The following is a 22390-nucleotide window of genomic DNA, read 5'->3' as shown; positions in this document are numbered from 1 at the left end:
TATGGAAGAGAGTGACGTCACCACCAATAGTGTCATGAACAGATTGACGCCGCCACCAACAGTGTTATGGAACAGATTGACGCCGCCACCAATAGTGTTATGTAACAGGGTGACGCAGCCACCAATATTGTCATGAACAGAATGTGGCAGCCAACAATAGTGTTATGGAACAGATTGACGCCACCACGAATAGTGTCATGAACAGAGTGACGCCGCCACCATTAGTGTTAGGGAACAGAGTGACGCAGCCACCAATAGTGTTATGGAACAGAGTAACGCCACCACCAATAGTGCCATGAACAGAGTGACACTGCCACCAATAGTGTTATGGAACAGAGTGACGACAACACGAATAGTGTCATGAACAGAGTGACGCCGCTACCAAAAGTGTAATGAACAGTGTGACGCCGACACCAATAGCTTTATGGAACAGAGTAACGACACCACCAATAGTGCATGAATGAACAGAGTGACGCCGCCACCAATAGTGTCATGAAAAAAGTGACACCGCCACTAATAGTGTTATGAACAAAGTGACACCGCCACCAATAGTGTCATGAGCAAAGTGACGCCGCCACCAATAGTGTCATCAATAGAGTGACACCTCTATCAATAGTGTCATGAACAAAGTGACGCCGCCTCCAATAGTGTCATGAACAAAGTGACGCAGCCACCAATAGTGTCATGAACAGAATGGCTCCGCCACAAATAGTGTCATGAACAGAGTTATTCCCTAACCAATAGTGTCATGAACACAGTAACGCCGCCACCAATAGTGTCATGAACAGATTGACGCCGCAACGAATAGTGTTATAGAACAGGGTAACGCCGCTACCAATATTGTCATAAACAGAGTAACGCCGCCACCAATAGTGTTATGGAACAGAGTTACGCCTCCGCTAATAGTGTCGTGAACAGAGTGACGCCGCCACCAATATTGTCATGAACAGAGTGACGCCGTCACCAATAGTGTTATGGAACAGAGTGACGCCACCACCAATAGTGTCATGAACAGAGTGAAGTTGCCACAAATATTGTTAAGGAACAGAGTGACGCCGCTACCAGTAGTGTTATGGAACAGAGTGAAGCCGCCACCAATAGTGTCATGAACAGAGTGACGCTACCACAAATAGTGTTATGGAACAGCGTGAAGCCGCCACCAAGAGTGTCATGAACAGAGTGACGCCGCAACCAGTAACGTCATGAACAAAGTGACTCCGCCACCAATAGTGTCATCAATAGAGTGACACCGCCACCAATAGTGTCATGAATAAAGTGACGCCGCCATCAATAGTGTCATCAATAGAGTGACACCGCCACCAATAATGTCATGAACAAAGTGACGCCGCCATCAATAGTGTCTTGAACAAAGTGACGTCGCCACTAATAGTGTCATTAACATAGTGACACCGCCTTCAATAGTGTCATCAACAAAGTGATGCCGCCACCAATAGTGTCATAAACAGAGTGTCGCCGCCACCAATAGTGTCATGAACAGAGTGACGCCACCACCAATAGTGTCATGAACTGAGTGACGCCGCCACCAATACTCTTATGGAACAGAGTGACGTCGCCACCAGTAGCGTTATGGAACAGAGTGACGGCACCACTAATAGTGTCATGATCAGATTGACGCCGCCACCAATAGTGTCATGAACAGAGTGAGGCCGCCACCAACAGTGTTATGGAACAGAGTGACGCCGCCACCAATAGATTCATAAACAAAGTGACACCGCCATCAATAGTGTCATGAACAGAGTGACGCCGCCACCAATAGTGTCATGAACAGAGTGAGGCCGCCACCAACAGTGTTATGGAACAGAGTGACGCCACCAACAATAGTGTCATGAACAGAGTGACACCGCCACAAATAGTGTCATGAAGAGAGTGACGCCGCCACCAACATTGTTATGGAACAGAGTGACGCCGCCACCAGTAGTGTTATTGAACAGAGTGAAGCCGCCACCAATAGTGTTATGGAACAGAGTGACGCCACCGTCTATACTGTTATGGAACAGAGTGACGCCACCGTCTATACTGTTATGGGACAGAGTGACGCCGCCACCACTAATGTCATGAACAGAGTGACGCCGCCACCAATAAAGTTATGGAATAGAGTGACGCCGCCGCCTATAGTGTTATGGAACAGAGTGACGCCGCCACCAATAGTGTTATGGAACAGAGTGACGGCGCCACCAATAGTGTTATGGAACAGAGTGACGCCGCCACCAATAGTGTTATGGAACAGAATGTCGCCGCCACCAATAGAGTTATGGAACTGAGTGACGCCGCCACAAATAGTATCATGAACAGAGTGACACCGCCACCAATAATGTCATGAACAAAGTGAAGCCGCCTCCAATAGTGTCATCAATAGAGTGACGCCGCCACCAATAGTGTCATGAACAAAGTGACGCCGACACCAATAGTGTCATGAACAGAGTGACACCGCCACCAATAGTGTCCTGAACAAAGTGACGCCGCCACAAAATGGAAAAATGTTCAAAGGAAATGGTAAGTAAGAAAAATGGAGTAAAAGATGAAAATGAAGTAAAATGGAAAAGGTTCAAAGGTTTGCCACCAGACTAGTACCCGAGCTGAGAGGTATGAGCTACGAGGAGAGACTACGGGAATTAAACCTCACTTCGTTGGAAGACAGAAGAGTTAGGGGGGACTTGATCACCACATTCAAAATCCTCAAGGGAATTGACAGGGTTGATAAAGACAGGCTGTTTAACACAAGGGGTACACGCACTAGGGGACACAGGTGGAAACTGAGTGCCCAAATGAGCCACAGAGATATTAGAAAGAACTTTTTTAGTGTAAGAGTTGTTGACAAATGGAATGCATTAGGAAGTAATGTGGTGGAGGTTGACTCCATACACAGTTTCAAGTGTAGATATGATAGAGCCCAATAGGCTCAGGAACCTGAACACCTGTTGATTGACGGTTGAGAGGCGGGACCAAAGAGCCAGAGCTCAACCCCCGCAAGCACAACTAGGTGAGTACAAATAGTGTCATGAACTGATTGATTCCCTAACCAATAGTGTCATGAACAGAGTGACGCCCTCACCAGTAGTGTCATGAAAAGAAGGTCGCCGCCACCAATAGTGTTATGGAACAGAGTGACGCCGTTACCAATAGTGTTATGGAACAGAGTGACGCCGCCACCTATAGTATTATGGAACAGAGTGACGCCGCCACCAACAGTGTTATAGAACAGAGTGACGCTGCCACCAACAGTGTTATGGAACAGAGTGACGCCGCCACCAATAGTGTTATGGAACAGTGTGATGCCGCCACCAATAGTGTCATGAACAGAGTGACGCCGCCACCAATATTGTCATGAACAGAGTGACGCCGCCACCAATAGTGTTATGGAACAGAGTGACGCCACCACCAATAGTGTCATGAACAGAGTGACACCGCCACCAACACTGTTATGGAACAGAGTTACGCCGCCACCATTAGTGTCATGAACAGAATGTCGCCGCCACCAATAGTGTTATGGAACAGTGACCCCACCACGATAAGTTTCATGAACAGAGTGACGCCGCCACCATTCGTGTTAGGGAACAGAGTGACGCAGCCAACAATAGTGCTATGGAACAGAGTGACGCCCCCACCAATATTGTCATGAACAAAGTGATGCCGTCACTAATAGTGTCATCAATAGAGTGACACCGCCGCCAATAGTGTCATGAGCAGAGTGACGACGCAAATATTGTAATAAAAAGAGTGACGCCGCCAACACTAGTGTCATGAACAGAATGACGCCGCCACAAATAGTGTCATGAACAGAGTGATTCCCTAACCAATAGTGTCATGAACAGAGTGACGCCGCCACCAATAGTGTCATGAAAAAAGTGACGCCGTCACCAATAGTGTTATGAACAGAGTGACACCGCCACCAATAGTGTCATAAGCAAAGTGACGCCGCCACCAATAGTGTCATCAATAGAGTGATACCTCCATCGATAGTGTCATGAACAAAGTGACGCCGCCTCCAATAGTGTCATGAAGAAAGTGACGCAGCCACCAATAGTGTCATGAACAGAGTTATTCCCTAACCAATATTGTCATGAACAGAGTGATGCCGCCACCAATAGTGTTATGGAACAGATTGACGCCACCACCAATACTGTCATGAACAGATTGACGCCGCCACCAATAGTGTTATAGAACAGAGTGACGCCGCCAACAAAAGTGTTATAGAACAGAGTGACGCCGCCACCAATATTGTTATGGAACAGAGTTACGCCGCAACTAATAGTATCGTGAACAGAGTAACGCCGCCACCAATATTGTCATGAACAGAGTGACGCCGAAACTAATAGTGTTATGGAACAGAGTGACGCCGCCACCAATAGTGTTATGGAACAGAGTGACGCCGCTACCAGTAGTGTTATGGAACAGAGTGAAGCCGCCACCAATAGTGTCATGAACAGAATGACGCCACCACAAATAGTGTTATGGAACAGAGTGACGCCGCCACCAGTAGTGTTATTGAACAGAGTGAAGCCGCCAGCAATAGTGTTATGGAACAGGGTGACGCCGCCGTCTATACTGTTATGGAACAGAGTGACGCCGCCACCAATAGTATCATGAACAGAGTGACGCCGCCACCAATAGTGTCATGAACAGAGTGACACCGCCACCAATAGTGTCATGAACAGAGTGACGCCGCCACCTATAGTGTTATGGAACAGAGTGACGCCGCCACCAATAGTGTTATAGAACAGAGTGACGCTGCCACCAACAGTGTTATGGAACAGAGTGACGCCGCCACCAATAGTGTTATGGAACAGTGTGATGCCGCCACCAATAGTGTCATGAACAGAGTGACGCCGCCACCAATATTGTCATGAACAGAGTGACGCCGCCTCCAATAGTGTTATGGAACAGAGTGACTCCACCACCAATAGTGTCATGAACAGAGTGACAACGCCACCAATAGTGTCATGAACAGAGTGACGCCGCCACCAACACTGTTATGGAACAGAGTTACGCCGCCACCATTAGTGTCATGAACAGAATGTCGCCGCCACCAATAGTGTTATGGAACAGTGACCCCACCACGAATAGTTTCATGAACAGAGTGACGCCGCCACCATTAGTGTTAAGGAACAGAGTGACGCCCCCACCAATATTGTCATGAACAAAGTGATGCCGTCACCAATAGTGTCATCAATAGAGTGACACCGCCGCCAATAGTGTCATGAGCAGAGTGACGACGCAAATAGTGTAATAAAAAGAGTGACGCCGCCAACACTAGTGTCATGAACAGAATGACGCCGCCACATATAGTGTCATGAACAGAGTGATTCCCTAACCAATAGTGTCATGAACAGAGTGACGCCGCCACCAATAGTGTCATGAAAAAAGTGACGCCATCACCAATAGTGTTATGAACAGAGTGACACCGCCACCAATAGTGTCATAAGCAAAGTGACGCCGCCACCAATAGTGTCATCAATAGAGTGACACCTCCATCCATAGTGTCATGAACAAAGTGACGCCGCCTCCAATAGTGTCATGAAGAAAGTGACGCAGCCACCAATAGTGTCATGAACAGAGTTATTCCCTAACCAATATTGTCATGAACAGAGTGATGCCGCCACCAATAGTGTTATGGAACAGATTGACGCCACCACCAATAGTGTCATGAACAGATTGACGCCGCCACCAATAGTGTTATAGAACAGAGTGACGCCGCCAACAAAAGTGTCATGGAACAGAGTGACGCCGCCACCAATAGTGTTATGGAACAGAGTTACGCCGCAACTAATAGTATCGTGAACAGAGTAACGCCGCCACCAATATTTTCATGAACAGAGTGACGCCGCCACCAATAGTGTTATGGAACAGAGTGACGCCACCACCAATAGTGTCATGAACAGAGTGACGCCGCCAGTAATAGTGTTATGGAACAGAGTGACGCCGCCACCAATAGTGTTACGGAACAGAGTGACGCCGCTACCAGTAGTGTTATGGAACAGAGTGAAGCCGCCACCAATAGTGTCATGAACAGAATGACGCCACCACAAATAGTGTTATGGAACAGAGTGACGCCGCCACCAGTAGTGTTATTGAACAGAGTGAAGCCGCCAACAATAGTGTTATGGAACAGGGTGACGCCGCCGTCTATACTGTTATGGAACAGAGTGACGCCGCCACCAATAGTGTCATGAGCAGAGTGACGCGCCACGAATAGTGTCATGAACAGAGTGACACCGCCACCAATAGTGTCATGAACAAAGTGACGCCGCCACCAATAGTGTCATGAACAGAGTGACACCGCCACCAATAGTGTCCTGAACAGAGTGACGCCGCCACCGATAGTGTCATGAACAGAGTGACACCGCCACCAATAGTGTCATGAACAGAGTGACACCGCCACCAATAGTGTCATGAACAGAGTGACGCCGACACCAACAGTGTTATGGAACAGAGTGACGCCGTTACCAATAGTGTTATGGAACAGAGTGACGCCGCCACCAATAGTGTTTTGAAACAGAGTGACGCCACCACCAATAGTGTCATGAACAGATTGACGCCCTCACCTATAGTGTTATAGAACAGAGTGACGCCGCCACCAACAGTGTTATGGAACAGAGTGACGCCGTTACTAATAGTGTTATGGAACAGAGTGACGCCGCCACCAATGGTGTTATGGAAGAGAGTGACGTCACCACCAATAGTGTCATGAACAGATTGACGCCGCCACCAACTGTGTTATGGAACAGATTGACGCCGCCACCAATAGTGTTATGTAACAGGGTGACGCAGCCACCAATATTGTCATGAACAGAATGTGGCAGCCAACAATAGTGTTATGGAACAGATTGACGCCACCACGAATAGTGTCATGAACAGAGTGACGCCGCCACCATTAGTGTTAGGGAACAGAGTGACGCAGCCACCAATAGTGTTATGGAACAGAGTAACGCCACCACCAATAGTGCCATGAACAGAGTGACACTGCCACCAATAGTGTTATGAAACAGAGTGACGACACCACGAATAGTGTCATGAACAGAGTGACGCCGCTACCAAAAGTGTAATGAACAGTGTGACGCCGACACCAATAGCTTTATGGAACAGAGTAACGACACCACCAATAGTGCGTGATTGAACAGAGTGACGCCGCCACCAATAGTGTCATGAAAAAAGTGACGCCGCCACTAATAGTGTCATGAACAGAGTGACGTTGCCACCAATAGTGTCATGAAAAAAGTGACTCCGTCACCAATAGTGTTATGAACAAAGTGACACCGCCACCAATAGTGTCATGAGCAAAGTGACGCCGCCACCAATAGTGTCATCAATAGAGTGACACCTCTATCAATAGTGTCATGAACAAAGTGACGCCGCCTCCAATAGTGTCATGAACAAAGTGACGCAGCCACCAATAGTGTCATCAATAGAGTGACACCGCCGCCAAAAGTGTCATGAGCAGAGTGACGACGCAAATAGTGTAATAAAAAGAGTGACGCCGCCAACACTAGTGTCATGAACAGAATGACGCCGCCACATATAGTGTCATGAACAGAGTGATTCCCTAACCAATAGTGTCATGAACAGAGTGACGCCGCCACCAATAGTGTCATGAAAAAAGTGACGCCGTCACCAATAGTGTTATGAACAGAGTGACACCGCCACCAATAGTGTCATAAGCAAAGTGACGCCGCCACCAATAGTGTCATCAATAGAGTGACACCTCCATCGATAGTGTCATGAACAAAGTGATGCCGCCTCCAATAGTGTCATGAAGAAAGTGACGCAGCCACTAATAGTGTCATGAACAGAGTTATTCCCTAACCAATATTGTCATGAACAGAGTGATGCCGCCACCAATAGTGTTATGGAACAGATTGACGCCACCACCAATAGTGTCATGAACAGATTGACGCCGTCACCAATAGTGTTATAGAACAGAGTGACACCGCCAACAAAAGTGTCATGGAACAGAGTGACGCCGCCACCAATAGTGTTATGGAACAGAGTTACGCCGCAACTAATAGTATCGTGAACAGAGTAACGCCTCCACCAATATTTTCATGAACAGAGTGACGCCGCCACCAATAGTGTTATGGAACAGAGTGACGCTACCACCAATAGTGTCATGAACAGAGTGACGCCGCCACTAATAGTGTTATGGAACAGAGTGACGCCGCCACCAATAGTGTTATGGAACAGAGTGACGCCGCTACCAGTAGTGTTATGGAACAGAGTGAAGCCGCCACCAATAGTGTCATGAACAGAATGACGCCACCACAAAGTGTTATGGAACAGAGTGACGCCGCCACCAGTAGTGTTATTGAACAGAGTGAAGCCGCCAACAATAGTGTTATGGAACAGGGTGACGCCGCCGTCTATACTGTTATGGAACAGAGTGACGCCGCCACCAATAGTGTCATGAGCAGAGTGACGCCGCCACCAATAGTGTCATGAACAGAGTGACACCGCCACCAATAGTGTCATGAACAGAGTGACGCCGCCACCAATAAAGTTATGGAATAGAGTGACGCCGCCGCCTATAGTGATATGGAACAGATTGACGCCGCCACCAATAGTGTCATGAACAGAGTGACGCCGCCACCAATAGTTTCATGAACAGAGTGACACCGCCACCAATAGTGTCATGAACAGAGTGACAACGCCACCAATAAAGTTATGGAATAGAGTGACGCCGCCGCCTATAGTGATATGGAACAGATTGACGCCGCCACCAATAGTGTCATGAACAGAGTGACACCGCCACCAATAATGTCATGAACAGAGTGACACCGCCACCAATAGTGTCATGAACAAAGTGACGCCGCCACCAATAGTGTCATCAATAGAGTGACACCGACACCAATAGTGTCATGAACAAAGTGACGCCGCCACCAATAGTGTCATGAACAGAGTGACACCGCCACCAATAGTGTCCTGAACAAAGTGACGCCGCCACCGATAGTGTCATGAACAGAGTGACACCGCCACCAATAGTGTCATGAACAGAGTGACACCGCCACCAATAGTGTCATGAACAGAGTGACAACGCCACCAATAGTGTCATGAACAGAGTGACGCCGCCACCAACACTGTTATGGAACAGAGTTACGCCGCCACCATTAGTGTCATGAACAGAATGTCGCCGCCACCAATAGTGTTATGGAACAGTGACCCCACCACGAATAGTTTCATGAACAGAGTGACGCCGCCACCATTAGTGTTAAGGAACAGAGTGACGCAGCCACCAATAGTGCTATGGAACAGAGTGACGCCCCCACCAATATTGTCATGAACAAAGTGATGCCGTCACCAATAGTGTCATCAATAGAGTGACACCGCCGCCAATAGTGTCATGAGCAGAGTGACGACGCAAATAGTGTAATAAAAAGAGTGACGCCGCCAACACTAGTGTCATGAACAGAATGACGCCGCCACATATAGTGTCATGAACAGAGTGATTCCCTAACCAATAGTGTCATGAACAGAGTGACGCCGCCACCAATAGTGTCATGAAAAAAGTGACGCCGTCACCAATAGTGTTATGAACAGAGTGACACCGCCACCAATAGTGTCATAAGCAAAGTGACGCCGCCACCAATAGTGTCATCAATAGAGTGACACCTCCATCGATAGTGTCATGAACAAAGTGACGCCGCCTCCAATAGTGTCATGAAGAAAGTGACGCAGCCACCAATAGTGTCATGAACAGAGTTATTCCCTAACCAATATTGTCATGAACAGAGTGATGCCGCCACCAATAGTGTTATGGAACAGATTGACGCCACCACCAATAGTGTCATGAACAGATTGACGCCGCCACCAATAGTGTTATAGAACAGAGTGACGCCGCCAACAAAAGTGTTATGGAACAGAGTTACGCCGCAACTAATAGTATCGTGAACAGAGTAACGCCGCCACCAATATTTTCATGAACAGAGTGACGCCGCCACCAATAGTGTTATGGAACAGAGTGACGCCACCACCAATAGTGTCATGAACAGAGTGACGCCGCCACTAATAGTGTTATGGAACAGAGTGACGCCGCCACCAATAGTGTTATGGAACAGAGTGACGCCGCTACCAATAGTGTTATGGAACAGAGTGAAGCCGCCACCAATAGTGTCATGAACAGAATGACGCCACCACAAATAGTGTTATGGAACAGAGTGACGCCGCCACCAGTAGTGTTATTGAACAGAGTGAAGCCGGCAACAATAGTGTTATGGAACAGGGTGACGCCGCCGTCTATACTGTTATGGAACAGAGTGACGCCGCCACCAATAGTGTCATGAGCAGAGTGACGCCGCCACCAATAGTGTCATGAACAGAGTGACACCGCCACCAATAGTGTCATGAACAGAGTGACGCCGCCACCAATAAAGTTATGGAATAGAGTGACGCCGCCGCCTATAGTGATATGGAACAGATTGACGCCGCCACCAATAGTGTCATGAACAGAGTGACGCCGCCACCAATAGTGTCATGAACAGAGTGACACCGCCACCAATAGTGTCATGAACAGAGTGACGCCGCCACCAATAAAGTTATGGAATAGAGTGAGGCCGCCGCCTATAGTGATATGGAACAGATTGACGCCGCCACCAATAGTGTCATGAACAGAGTGACACCGCCACCAATAATGTCATGAACAGAGTGACACCGCCACCAATAGTGTCATGAACAAAGTGACGCCGCCACCAATAGTGTCATCATTAGAGTGACACCGCCACCAATAGTGTCATGAACAAAGTGACGCCGCCACCAATAGTGTCATGAACAGAGTGACACCGCCACCAATAGTGTCCTGAACAAAGTGACGCCGCCACCGATAGTGTCATGAACAGAGTGACACCGCCACCAATAGTGTCATGAACAGAGTGACACCGCCACCAATAGTGTCATGAACAGAGTGACAACGCCACCAATAGTGTCATGAACAGAGTGACGCCGCCACCAACACTGTTATGGAACAGAGTTACGCCGCCACCATTAGTGTCATGAACAGAATGTCGCCGCCACCAATAGTGTTATGGAACAGTGACCCCACCACGAATAGTTTCATGAACAGAGTGACGCCGCCACCATTAGTGTTAAGGAACAGAGTGACGCAGCCACCAATAGTGCTATGGAACAGAGTGACGCCCCCACCAATATTGTCATGAACAAAGTGATGCCGTCACCAATAGTGTCATCAATAGAGTGACACCGCGGCCAATAGTGTCATGAGCAGAGTGACGACGCAAATAGTGTAATAAAAAGAGTGACGCCGCCAACACTAGTGTCATGAACAGAATGACGCCGCCACATATAGTGTCATGAACAGAGTGATTCCCTAACCAATAGTGTCATGAACAGAGTGACGCCGCCACCAATAGTGTCATGAAAAAAGTGACGCCGTCACCAATAGTGTTATGAACAGAGTGACACCGCCACCAATAGTGTCATAAGCAAAGTGACGCCGCCACCAATAGTGTCATCAATAGAGTGACACCTCCATCGATAGTGTCATGAACAAAGTGACGCCGCCTCCAATAGTGTCATGAAGAAAGTGACGCAGCCACCAATAGTGTCATGAACAGAGTTATTCCCTAACCAATATTGTCATGAACAGAGTGATGCCACCACCAATAGTGTTATGGAACAGATTGACGCCACCACCAATAGTGTCATGAACAGATTGACGCCGCCACCAATAGTGTTATAGAACAGAGTGACGCCGCCAACAAAAGTGTCATGGAACAGAGTGACGCCGCCACCAATAGTGTTATGGAACAGAGTTACGCCGCAACTAATAGTATCGTGAACAGAGTAACGCCGCCACCAATATTTTCATGAACAGAGTGACGCCGCCACCAATAGTGTTATGGAACAGAGTGACGCCACCACCAATAGTGTCATGAACAGAGTGACGCCGCCACTAATAGTGTTATGGAACAGAGTGACGCCGCCACCAATAGTGTTATGGAACAGAGTGACGCCGCTACCAGTAGTGTTATGGAACAGAGTGAAGCCGCCACCAATAGTGTCATGAACAGAATGACGCCACCACAAATAGTGTTATGGAACAGAGTGACGCCGCCACCAGTAGTGTTATTGAACAGAGTGAAGCCGCCAACAATAGTGTTATGGAACAGGGTGACGCCGCCGTCTATACTGTTATGGAACAGAGTGACGCCGCCACCAATAGTGTCATGAGCAGAGTGACGCCGCCACCAATAGTGTCATGAACAGAGTGACACCGCCACCAATAGTGTCATGAACAGAGTGACGCCGCCACCAATAAAGTTATGGAATAGAGTGACGCCGCCGCCTATAGTGATATGGAACAGATTGACGCCGCCACCAATAGTGTCATGAACAGAGTGACGCCGCCACCAATAGTGTCATGAACAGAGTGACACCGCCACCAATAGTGTCATGAACAGAGTGACGCCGCCACCAATAAAGTTATGGAATAGAGTGAGGCCGCCGCCTATAGTGATATGGAACAGATTGACGGCGCCACCAATAGTGTCATGAACAGAGTGACACCGCCACCAATAATGTCATGAACAGAGTGACACCGCCACCAATAGTGTCATGAACAAAGTGACGCCGCCACCAATAGTGTCATCAATAGAGTGACACCGCCACCAATAGTGTCATGAACAAAGTGACGCCGCCACCAATAGTGTCATGAACAGAGTGACACCGCCACCAATAGTGTCCTGAACAAAGTGACGCCGCCACCGATAGTGTCATGAACAGAGTGACACCGCCACCAATAGTGTCATGAACAGAGTGACACCGCCACCAATAGTGTCATGAACAGAGTGACGCCGCCACCAACAGTGTTATGGAACAGAGTGACGCCGTTACCAATAGTGTTATGGAACAGAGTGACGCCGCCACCAATAGTGTTTTGAAACAGAGTGACGCCACCACCAATAGTGTCATGAACAGATTGACGCCCTCACATATAGTGTTATAGAACAGAGTGACGCCGCCACCAACAGTGTTATAGAACAGAGTGACGCCGTTACTAATAGTGTTATGGAACAGAGTGACGCCGCCACCAATGGTGTTATGGAAGAGAGTGACGTCACCACCAATAGTGTCATGAACAGATTGACGCCGCCACCAACAGTGTTATGGTACCAATAGTGCCATGAACAGAGTGACACTGCCACCAATAGTGTTATGGAACAGAGTGACGACACCACGAATAGTGTCATGAACAGAGTGACGCCGCTACCAAAAGTGTAATGAACAGTGTGACGGCGACACCAATAGCTTTATGGAACAGAGTAACGACACCACCAATAGTGCATGAATGAACAGAGTGACGCCGCCACCAATAATGTCATGAAAAAAGTGACGCCGCCACTAATAGTGTCATGAACAGAGTGACGTTGCCACCAATAGTGTCATGAAAAAAGTGACTCCGTCACCAATAGTGTTATGAACAAAGTGACACCGCCACCAATAGTGTCATGAGCAAAGTGACGCCGCCACCAATAGTGTCATCAATAGAGTGACACCTCTATCAATAGTGTCATGAACAAAGTGACGCCGCCTCCAATAGTGTCATGAACAAAGTGACGCAGCCACCAATAGTGTCATCAATAGAGTGACACCGCCGCCAATAGTGTCATGAGCAGAGTGACGACGCAAATAGTGTAATAAAAAGAGTGACGCCGCCAACACTAGTGTCATGAACAGAATGACGCCGCCACATATAGTGTCATGAACAGAGTGATTCCCTAACCAATAGTGTCATGAACAGAGTGACGCCGCCACCAATAGTGTCATGAAAAAAGTGACGCCGTCACCAATAGTGTTATGAACAGAGTGACACCGCCACCAATAGTGTCATAAGCAAAGTGACGCCGCCACCAATAGTGTCATCAATAGAGTGACACCTCCATCGATAGTGTCATGAACAAAGTGACGCCGCCTCCAATAGTGTCATGAAGAAAGTGACGCAGCCACCAATAGTGTCATGAACAGAGTTATTCCCTAACCAATATTGTCATGAACAGAGTGATGCCACCACCAATAGTGTTATGGAACAGATTGACGCCACCACCAATAGTGTCATGAACAGATTGACGCCGCCACCAATAGTGTTATAGAACAGAGTGACGCCGCCAACAAAAGTGTCATGGAACAGAGTGACGCCGCCACCAATAGTGTTATGGAACAGAGTTACGCCGCAACTAATAGTATCGTGAACAGAGTAACGCCGCCACCAATATTTTCATGAACAGAGTGACGCCGCCACCAATAGTGTTATGGAACAGAGTGACGCCACCACCAATAGTGTCATGAACAGAGTGACGCCGCCACTAATAGTGTTATGGAACAGAGTGACGCCGCCACCAATAGTGTTATGGAACAGAGTGACGCCGCTACCAGTAGTGTTATGGAACAGAGTGAAGCCGCCACCAATAGTGTCATGAACAGAATGACGCCACCACAAATAGTGTTATGGAACAGAGTGACGCCGCCACCAGTAGTGTTATTGAACAGAGTGAAGCCGCCAACAATAGTGTTATGGAACAGGGTGACGCCGCCGTCTATACTGTTATGGAACAGAGTGACGCCGCCACCAATAGTGTCATGAGCAGAGTGACGCCGCCACCAATAGTGTCATGAACAGAGTGACACCGCCACCAATAGTGTCATGAACAGAGTGACGCCGCCACCAATAAAGTTATGGAATAGAGTGACGCCGCCGCCTATAGTGATATGGAACAGATTGACGCCGCCACCAATAGTGTCATGAACAGAGTGACGCCGCCACCAATAGTGTCATGAACAGAGTGACACCGCCACCAATAGTGTCATGAACAGAGTGACGCCGCCACCAATAAAGTTATGGAATAGAGTGAGGCCGCCGCCTATAGTGATATGGAACAGATTGACGCCGCCACCAATAGTGTCATGAACAGAGTGACACCGCCACCAATAATGTCATGAACAGAGTGACACCGCCACCAATAGTGTCATGAACAAAGTGACGCCGCCACCAATAGTGTCATCAATAGAGTGACACCGCCACCAATAGTGTCATGAACAAAGTGACGCCGCCACCAATAGTGTCATGAACAGAGTGACACCGCCACCAATAGTGTCCTGAACAAAGTGACGCCGCCACCGATAGTGTCATGAACAGAGTGACACCGCCACCAATAGTGTCATGAACAGAGTGACACCGCCACCAATAGTGTCATGAACAGAGTGACGCCGCCACCAACAGTGTTATGGAACAGAGTGACGCCGTTACCAATAGTGTCATGGAACAGAGTGACGCCGCCACCAATAGTGTTTTGAAACAGAGTGACGCCACCACCAATAGTGTCATGAACAGATTGACGCCCTCACATATAGTGTTATAGAACAGAGTGACGCCGCCACCAACAGTGTTATGGAACAGAGTGACGCCGTTACTAATAGTGTTATGGAACAGAGTGACGCCGCCACCAATGGTGTTATGGAAGAGAGTGACGTCACCACCAATAGTGTCATGAACAGATTGACGCCGCCACCAACAGTGTTATGGTACCAATAGTGCCATGAACAGAGTGACACTGCCACCAATAGTGTTATGGAACAGAGTGACGACACCACGAATAGTGTCATGAACAGAGTGACGCCGCTACCAAAAGTGTAATGAACAGTGTGACGGCGACACCAATAGCTTTATGGAACAGAGTAACGACACCACCAATAGTGCATGAATGAACAGAGTGACGCCGCCACCAATAGTGTCATGAAAAAAGTGACGCCGCCACTAATAGTGTCATGAACAGAGTGACGTTGCCACCAATAGTGTCATGAAAAAAGTGACTCCGTCACCAATAGTGTTATGAACAAAGTGACACCGCCACCAATAGTGTCATGAGCAAAGTGACGCCGCCACCAATAGTGTCATCAATAGAGTGACACCTCTATCAATAGTGTCATGAACAAAGTGACGCCGCCTCCAATAGTGTCATGAACAAAGTGACGCAGCCACCAATAGTGTCATCAATAGAGTGACACCGCCGCCAATAGTGTCATGAGCAGAGTGACGACGCAAATAGTGTAATAAAAAGAGTGACGCCGCCAACACTAGTGTCATGAACAGGATGACGCCGCCACATATAGTGTCATGAACAGAGTGATTCCCTAACCAATAGTGTCATGAACAGAGTGACGCCGCCACCAATAGTGTCATGAAAAAAGTGACGCCGTCACCAATAGTGTTATGAACAGAGTGACACCGCCACCAATAGTGTCATAAGCAAAGTGACGCCGCCACCAATAGTGTCATCAATAGAGTGACACCTCCATCGATAGTGTCATGAACAAAGTGACGCCGCCTCCAATAGTGTCATGAAGAAAGTGACGCAGCCACCAATAGTGTCATGAACAGAGTTATTCCCTAACCAATATTGTCATGAACAGAGTGATGCCACCACCAATAGTGTTATGGAACAGATTGACGCCACCACCAATAGTGACATGAACAGATTGACGCCGCCACCAATAGTGTTATAGAACAGAGTGACGCCGCCAACAAAAGTGTCATGGAACAGAGTGACGCCGCCACCAATAGTGTTATGGAACAGAGTTACGCCGCAACTAATAGTATCGTGAACAGAGTAACGCCGCCACCAATATTTTCATGAACAGAGTGACGCCGCCACCAATAGTGTTATGGAACAGAGTGACGCCACCACCAATAGTGTCATGAACAGAGTGACGCCGCCACTAATAGTGTTATGGAACAGAGTGACGCCGCCACCAATAGTGTTATGGAACAGAGTGACGCCGCTACCAGTAGTGTTATGGAACAGAGTGAAGCCGCCACCAATAGTGTCATGAACAGAATGACGCCACCACAAATAGTGTTATGGAACAGAGTGACGCCGCCACCAGTAGTGTTATTGAACAGAGTGAAGCCGCCAACAATAGTGTTATGGAACAGGGTGACGCCGCCGTCTATACTGTTATGGAACAGAGTGACGCCGCCACCAATAGTGTCATGAGCAGAGTGACGCCGCCACCAATAGTGTCATGAACAGAGTGACACCGCCACCAATAGTGTCATGAACAGAGTGACGCCGCCACCAATAAAGTTATGGAATAGAGTGACGCCGCCGCCTATAGTGATATGGAACAGATTGACGCCGCCACCAATAGTGTCATGAACAGAGTGACGCCGCCACCAATAGTGTCATGAACAGAGTGACACCGCCACCAATAGTGTCATGAACAGAGTGACGCCGCCACCAATAAAGTTATGGAATAGAGTGAGGCCGCCGCCTATAGTGATATGGAACAGATTGACGCCGCCACCAATAGTGTCATGAACAGAGTGACACCGCCACCAATAATGTCATGAACAGAGTGACACCGCCACCAATAGTGTCATGAACAAAGTGACGCCGCCACCAATAGTGTCATCAATAGAGTGACACCGCCACCAATAGTGTCATGAACAAAGTGACGCCGCCACCAAAAGTGTCATGAACAGAGTGACACCGCCACCAATAGTGTCCTGAACAAAGTGACGCCGCCACCGATAGTGTCATGAACAGAGTGACACCGCCACCAATAGTGTCATGAACAGAGTGACACCGCCACCAATAGTGTCATGAACAGAGTGACGCCGCCACCAACAGTGTTATGGAACAGAGTGACGCCGTTACCAATAGTGTTATGGAACAGAGTGACGCCGCCACCAATAGTGTTTTGAAACAGAGTGACGCCACCACCAATAGTGTCATGAACAGATTGACGCCCTCACATATAGTGTTATAGAACAGAGTGACGCCGCCACCAACAGTGTTATGGAACAGAGTGACGCCGTTACTAATAGTGTTATGGAACAGAGTGACGCCGCCACCAATGGTGTTATGGAAGAGAGTGACGTCACCACCAATAGTGTCATGAACAGAATGACGCCGCCACATATAGTGTCATGAACAGAGTGATTCCCTAACCAATAGTGTCATGAACAGAGTGACGCCGCCACCAATAGTGTTATGGTACCAATAGTGCCATGAACAGAGTGACACTGCCACCAATAGTGTTATGGAACAGAGTGACGACACCACGAATAGTGTCATGAACAGAGTGACGCCGCTACCAAAAGTGTAATGAACAGTGTGACGGCGACACCAATAGCTTTATGGAACAGAGTAACGACACCACCAATAGTGCATGAATGAACAGAGTGACGCCGCCACCAATAGTGTCATGAAAAAAGTGACGCCGCCACTAATAGTGTCATGAACAGAGTGACGTTGCCACCAATAGTGTCATGAAAAAAGTGACTCCGTCACCAATAGTGTTATGAACAAAGTGACACCGCCACCAATAGTGTCATGAGCAAAGTGACGCCGCCACCAATAGTGTCATCAATAGAGTGACACCTCTATCAATAGTGTCATGAACAAAGTGACGCCGCCTCCAATAGTGTCATGAACAAAGTGACGCAGCCACCAATAGTGTCATCAATAGAGTGACACCGCCGCCAATAGTGTCATGAGCAGAGTGACGACGCAAATAGTGTAATAAAAAGAGTGACGCCGCCAACACTAGTGTCATGAACAGAATGACGCCGCCACATATAGTGTCATGAACAGAGTGATTCCCTAACCAATAGTGTCATGAACAGAGTGACGCCGCCACCAATAGTGTCATGAAAAAAGTGACGCCGTCACCAATAGTGTTATGAACAGAGTGACACCGCCACCAATAGTGTCATAAGCAAAGTGACGCCGCCACCAATAGTGTCATCAATAGAGTGACACCTCCATCGATAGTGTCATGAACAAAGTGACGCCGCCTCCAATAGTGTCATGAAGAAAGTGACGCAGCCACCAATAGTGTCATGAACAGAGTTATTCCCTAACCAATATTGTCATGAACAGAGTGATGCCACCACCAATAGTGTTATGGAACAGATTGACGCCACCACCAATAGTGTCATGAACAGATTGACGCCGCCACCAATAGTGTTATAGAACAGAGTGACGCCGCCAACAAAAGTGTCATGGAACAGAGTGACGCCGCCACCAATAGTGTTATGGAACAGAGTTACGCCGCTACTAATAGTATCGTGAACAGAGTAACGCCGCCACCAATATTTTCATGAACAGAGTGACGCCGCCACCAATAGTGTTATGGAACAGAGTGACGCCACCACCAATAGTGTCATGAACAGAGTGACGCCGCCACTAATAGTGTTATGGAACAGAGTGACGCCGCCACCAATAGTGTTATGGAACAGAGTGACGCCGCTACCAGTAGTGTTATGGAACAGAGTGAAGCCGCCACCAATAGTGTCATGAACAGAATGACGCCACCACAAATAGTGTTATGGAACAGAGTGACGCCGCCACCAGTAGTGTTATTGAACAGAGTGAAGCCGCCAACAATAGTGTTATGGAACAGGGTGACGCCGCCGTCTATACTGTTATGGAACAGAGTGACGCCGCCACCAATAGTGTCATGAGCAGAGTGACGCCGCCACCAATAGTGTCATGAACAGAGTGACACCGCCACCAATAGTGTCATGAACAGAGTGACGCCGCCACCAATAAAGTTAATGAATAGAGTGACGCCGCCGCCTATAGTGATATGGAACAGATTGACGCCGCCACCAATAGTGTCATGAACAGAGTGACGCCGCCACCAATAGTGTCATGAACAGAGTGACACCGCCACCAATAGTGTCATGAACAGAGTGACGCCGCCACCAATAAAGTTATGGAATAGAGTGAGGCCGCCGCCTATAGTGATATGGAACAGATTGACGCCGCCACCAATAGTGTCATGAACAGAGTGACACCGCCACCAATAATGTCATGAACAGAGTGACACCGCCACCAATAGTGTCATGAACAAAGTGACGCCGCCACCAATAGTGTCATCAATAGAGTGACACCGCCACCAATAGTGTCATGAACAAAGTGACGCCGCCACCAATAGTGTCATGAACAGAGTGACACCGCCACCAATAGTGTCCTGAACAAAGTGACGCCGCCACCGATAGTGTTATGGAACAGAGTGACGCCGTTACCAATAGTGTTATGGAACAGAGTGACGCCGCCACCAATAGTGTTTTGAAACAGAGTGACGCCACCACCAATAGTGTCATGAACAGATTGACGCCCTCACATATAGTGTTATAGAACAGAGTGACGCCGCCACCAACAGTGTTATGGAACAGAGTGACGCCGTTACTAATAGTGTTATGGAACAGAGTGACGCCGCCACCAATGGTGTTATGGAAGAGAGTGACGTCACCACCAATAGTGTCATGAACAGATTGACGCCGCCACCAACAGTGTTATGGTACCAATAGTGCCATGAACAGAGTGACACTGCCACCAATAGTGTTATGGAACAGAGTGACGACACCACGAATAGTGTCATGAACAGAGTGACGCCGCTACCAAAAGTGTAATGAACAGTGTGACGGCGACACCAATAGCTTTATGGAACAGAGTAACGACACCACCAATAGTGCATTAATGAACAGAGTGACGCCGCCACCAATAGTGTCATGAACAGAGTGACGTTGCCACCAATAGTGTCATGAAAAAAGTGACTCCGTCACCAATAGTGTTATGAACAAAGTGACACCGCCACCAATAGTGTCATGAGCAAAGTGACGCCGCCACCAATAGTGTCATCAATAGAGTGACACCTCTATCAATAGTGTCATGAACAAAGTGACGCCGCCTCCAATAGTGTCATGAAAAAAGTGACGCAGCCACCAATAGTGTCATCAATAGAGTGACACCGCCGCCAATAGTGTCATGAGCAGAGTGACGACGCAAATAGTGTAATAAAAAGAGTGACGCCGCCAACACTAGTGTCATGAACAGAATGACGCCGCCACATATAGTGTCATGAACAGAGTGATTCCCTAACCAATAGTGTCATGAACAGAGTGACGCCGCCACCAATAGTGTCATGAAAAAAGTGACGCCGTCACCAATAGTGTTATGAACAGAGTGACACCGCCACCAATAGTGTCATAAGCAAAGTGACGCCGCCACCAATAGTGTCATCAATAGAGTGACACCTCCATCGATAGTGTCATGAACAAAGTGACGCCGCCTCCAATAGTGTCATGAAGAAAGTGACGCAGCCACCAATAGTGTCATGAACAGAGTTATTCCCTAACCAATATTGTCATGAACAGAGTGATGCCGCCACCAATAGTGTTATGGAACAGATTGACGCCACCACCAATAGTGTCATGAACAGATTGACGCCGCCACCAATAGTGTTATAGAACAGAGTGACGCCGCCAACAAAAGTGTCATGGAACAGAGTGACGCCGCCACCAATAGTGTTATGGAATAGAGTTACGCCGCAACTAATAGTATCGTGAACAGAGTAACGCCGCCACCAATATTTTCATGAACAGAGTGACGCCGCCACCAATAGTGTTATGGAACAGAGTGACGCTACCACCAATAGTGTCATGAACAGAGTGACGCCGCCACTAATAGTGTTATGGAACAGAGTGACGCCGCCACCAATAGTGTTATGGAACAGAGTGACGCCGCTACCAGTAGTGTTATGGAACAGAGTGAAGCCGCCACCAATAGTGTCATGAACAGAATGACGCCACCACAAATAGTGTTATGGAACAGAGTGACGCCGCCACCAGTAGTGTTATTGAACAGAGTGAAGCCGCCAACAATAGTGTTATGGAACAGGGTGACGCCGCCGTCTATACTGTTATGGAACAGAGTGACGCCGCCACCAATAGTGTCATGAGCAGAGTGACGCCGCCACCAATAGTGTCATGAACAGAGTGACACCGCCACCAATAGTGTCATGAACAGAGTGACGCCGCCACCAATAGTGTCATGAACAGAGTGACGCCGCCACCAATAAAGTTATGGAATAGAGTGACGCCGCCGCCTATAGTGATATGGAACAGATTGACGCCGCCACCAATAGTGTCATGAACAGAGTGACGCCGCCACCAATAGTGTCATGAACAGAGTGACACCGCCACCAATAGTGTCATGAACAGAGTGACACCGCCACCAATAAAGTTATGGAATAGAGTGACGCCGCCGCCTATAGTGATATAGAACAGATTGACGCCGCCACCAATAGTGTCATGAACAGAGTGACACCGCCACCAATAATGTCATGAACAGAGTGACACCGCCACCAATAGTGTCATGAACAAAGTGACGCCGCCACCAATAGTGTCATCAATAGAGTGACACCGCCACCAATAGTGTCATGAACAAAGTGACGCCGCCACCAATAGTGTCATGAACAGAGTGACACCGCCACCAATAGTGTCCTGAACAAAGTGACGCCGCCACCGATAGTGTCATGAACAGAGTGACACCGCCACCAATAGTGTCATGAACAGAGT

General features: G+C 48.1%; 2 protein-coding genes across 2 annotated transcripts; both read left to right on the top strand.

Moving 5' to 3' along the window:
* Window positions 1-4472: 4472 nt before the first annotated feature.
* Window positions 4473-8454, top strand: LOC138365918 (uncharacterized). Its single transcript, XM_069326631.1, has 5 exons — window positions 4473-4613; window positions 5673-5804; window positions 6065-6196; window positions 7906-8037; window positions 8200-8454. Exons 1-5 carry the CDS (start codon window positions 4473-4475, stop codon window positions 8452-8454), a joined length of 792 nt encoding a protein of 263 aa, XP_069182732.1.
* A 1702-nt stretch (window positions 8455-10156) lies between these two features.
* Window positions 10157-21803, top strand: LOC138365916 (uncharacterized). Its single transcript, XM_069326630.1, has 10 exons — window positions 10157-10297; window positions 11677-11808; window positions 12069-12200; window positions 14087-14218; window positions 14479-14610; window positions 16497-16628; window positions 16889-17020; window positions 18971-19102; window positions 19363-19494; window positions 21645-21803. Exons 1-10 carry the CDS (start codon window positions 10157-10159, stop codon window positions 21801-21803), a joined length of 1356 nt encoding a protein of 451 aa, XP_069182731.1.
* Window positions 21804-22390: the final 587 nt, after the last annotated feature.

The sequence above is a fragment of the Procambarus clarkii genome, chromosome 18 (assembly GCF_040958095.1).
Source record: "Procambarus clarkii isolate CNS0578487 chromosome 18, FALCON_Pclarkii_2.0, whole genome shotgun sequence".
Taxonomy (NCBI): Eukaryota; Metazoa; Arthropoda; class Malacostraca; order Decapoda; family Cambaridae; genus Procambarus; species Procambarus clarkii.
The sequence above is the reverse complement of the archived record's forward strand: the minus strand, read 5'-3'. Positions and strand labels throughout refer to the sequence as shown.

Bases quoted from the DNA above. Each gene is read 5' to 3' on its own strand.
- LOC138365916 (XM_069326630.1), top strand. From the start codon at position 10,157: ATGGAACAGAGTGACGCCGCCACCAGTAGTGTTATTGAACAGAGTGAA. The intron at 12,201-14,086 runs GTGACGCCGCCA...TGTCATGAACAG, and splicing joins CCAATAGTGTCATGAGCAGA to ATTGACGCCGCCACCAATAG. The intron at 19,103-19,362 runs GTAACGCCGCCA...GTTATGGAACAG, and splicing joins CTAATAGTATCGTGAACAGA to AGTGACGCCGCCACCAGTAG.
- LOC138365918 (XM_069326631.1), top strand. From the start codon at position 4,473: ATGGAACAGAGTGACGCCGCCACCAGTAGTGTTATTGAACAGAGTGAA. The intron at 6,197-7,905 runs GTGACGCGCCAC...TGTCATGAACAG, and splicing joins CCAATAGTGTCATGAGCAGA to ATTGACGCCGTCACCAATAG. The intron at 8,038-8,199 runs GTAACGCCTCCA...GTTATGGAACAG, and splicing joins CTAATAGTATCGTGAACAGA to AGTGACGCCGCTACCAGTAG.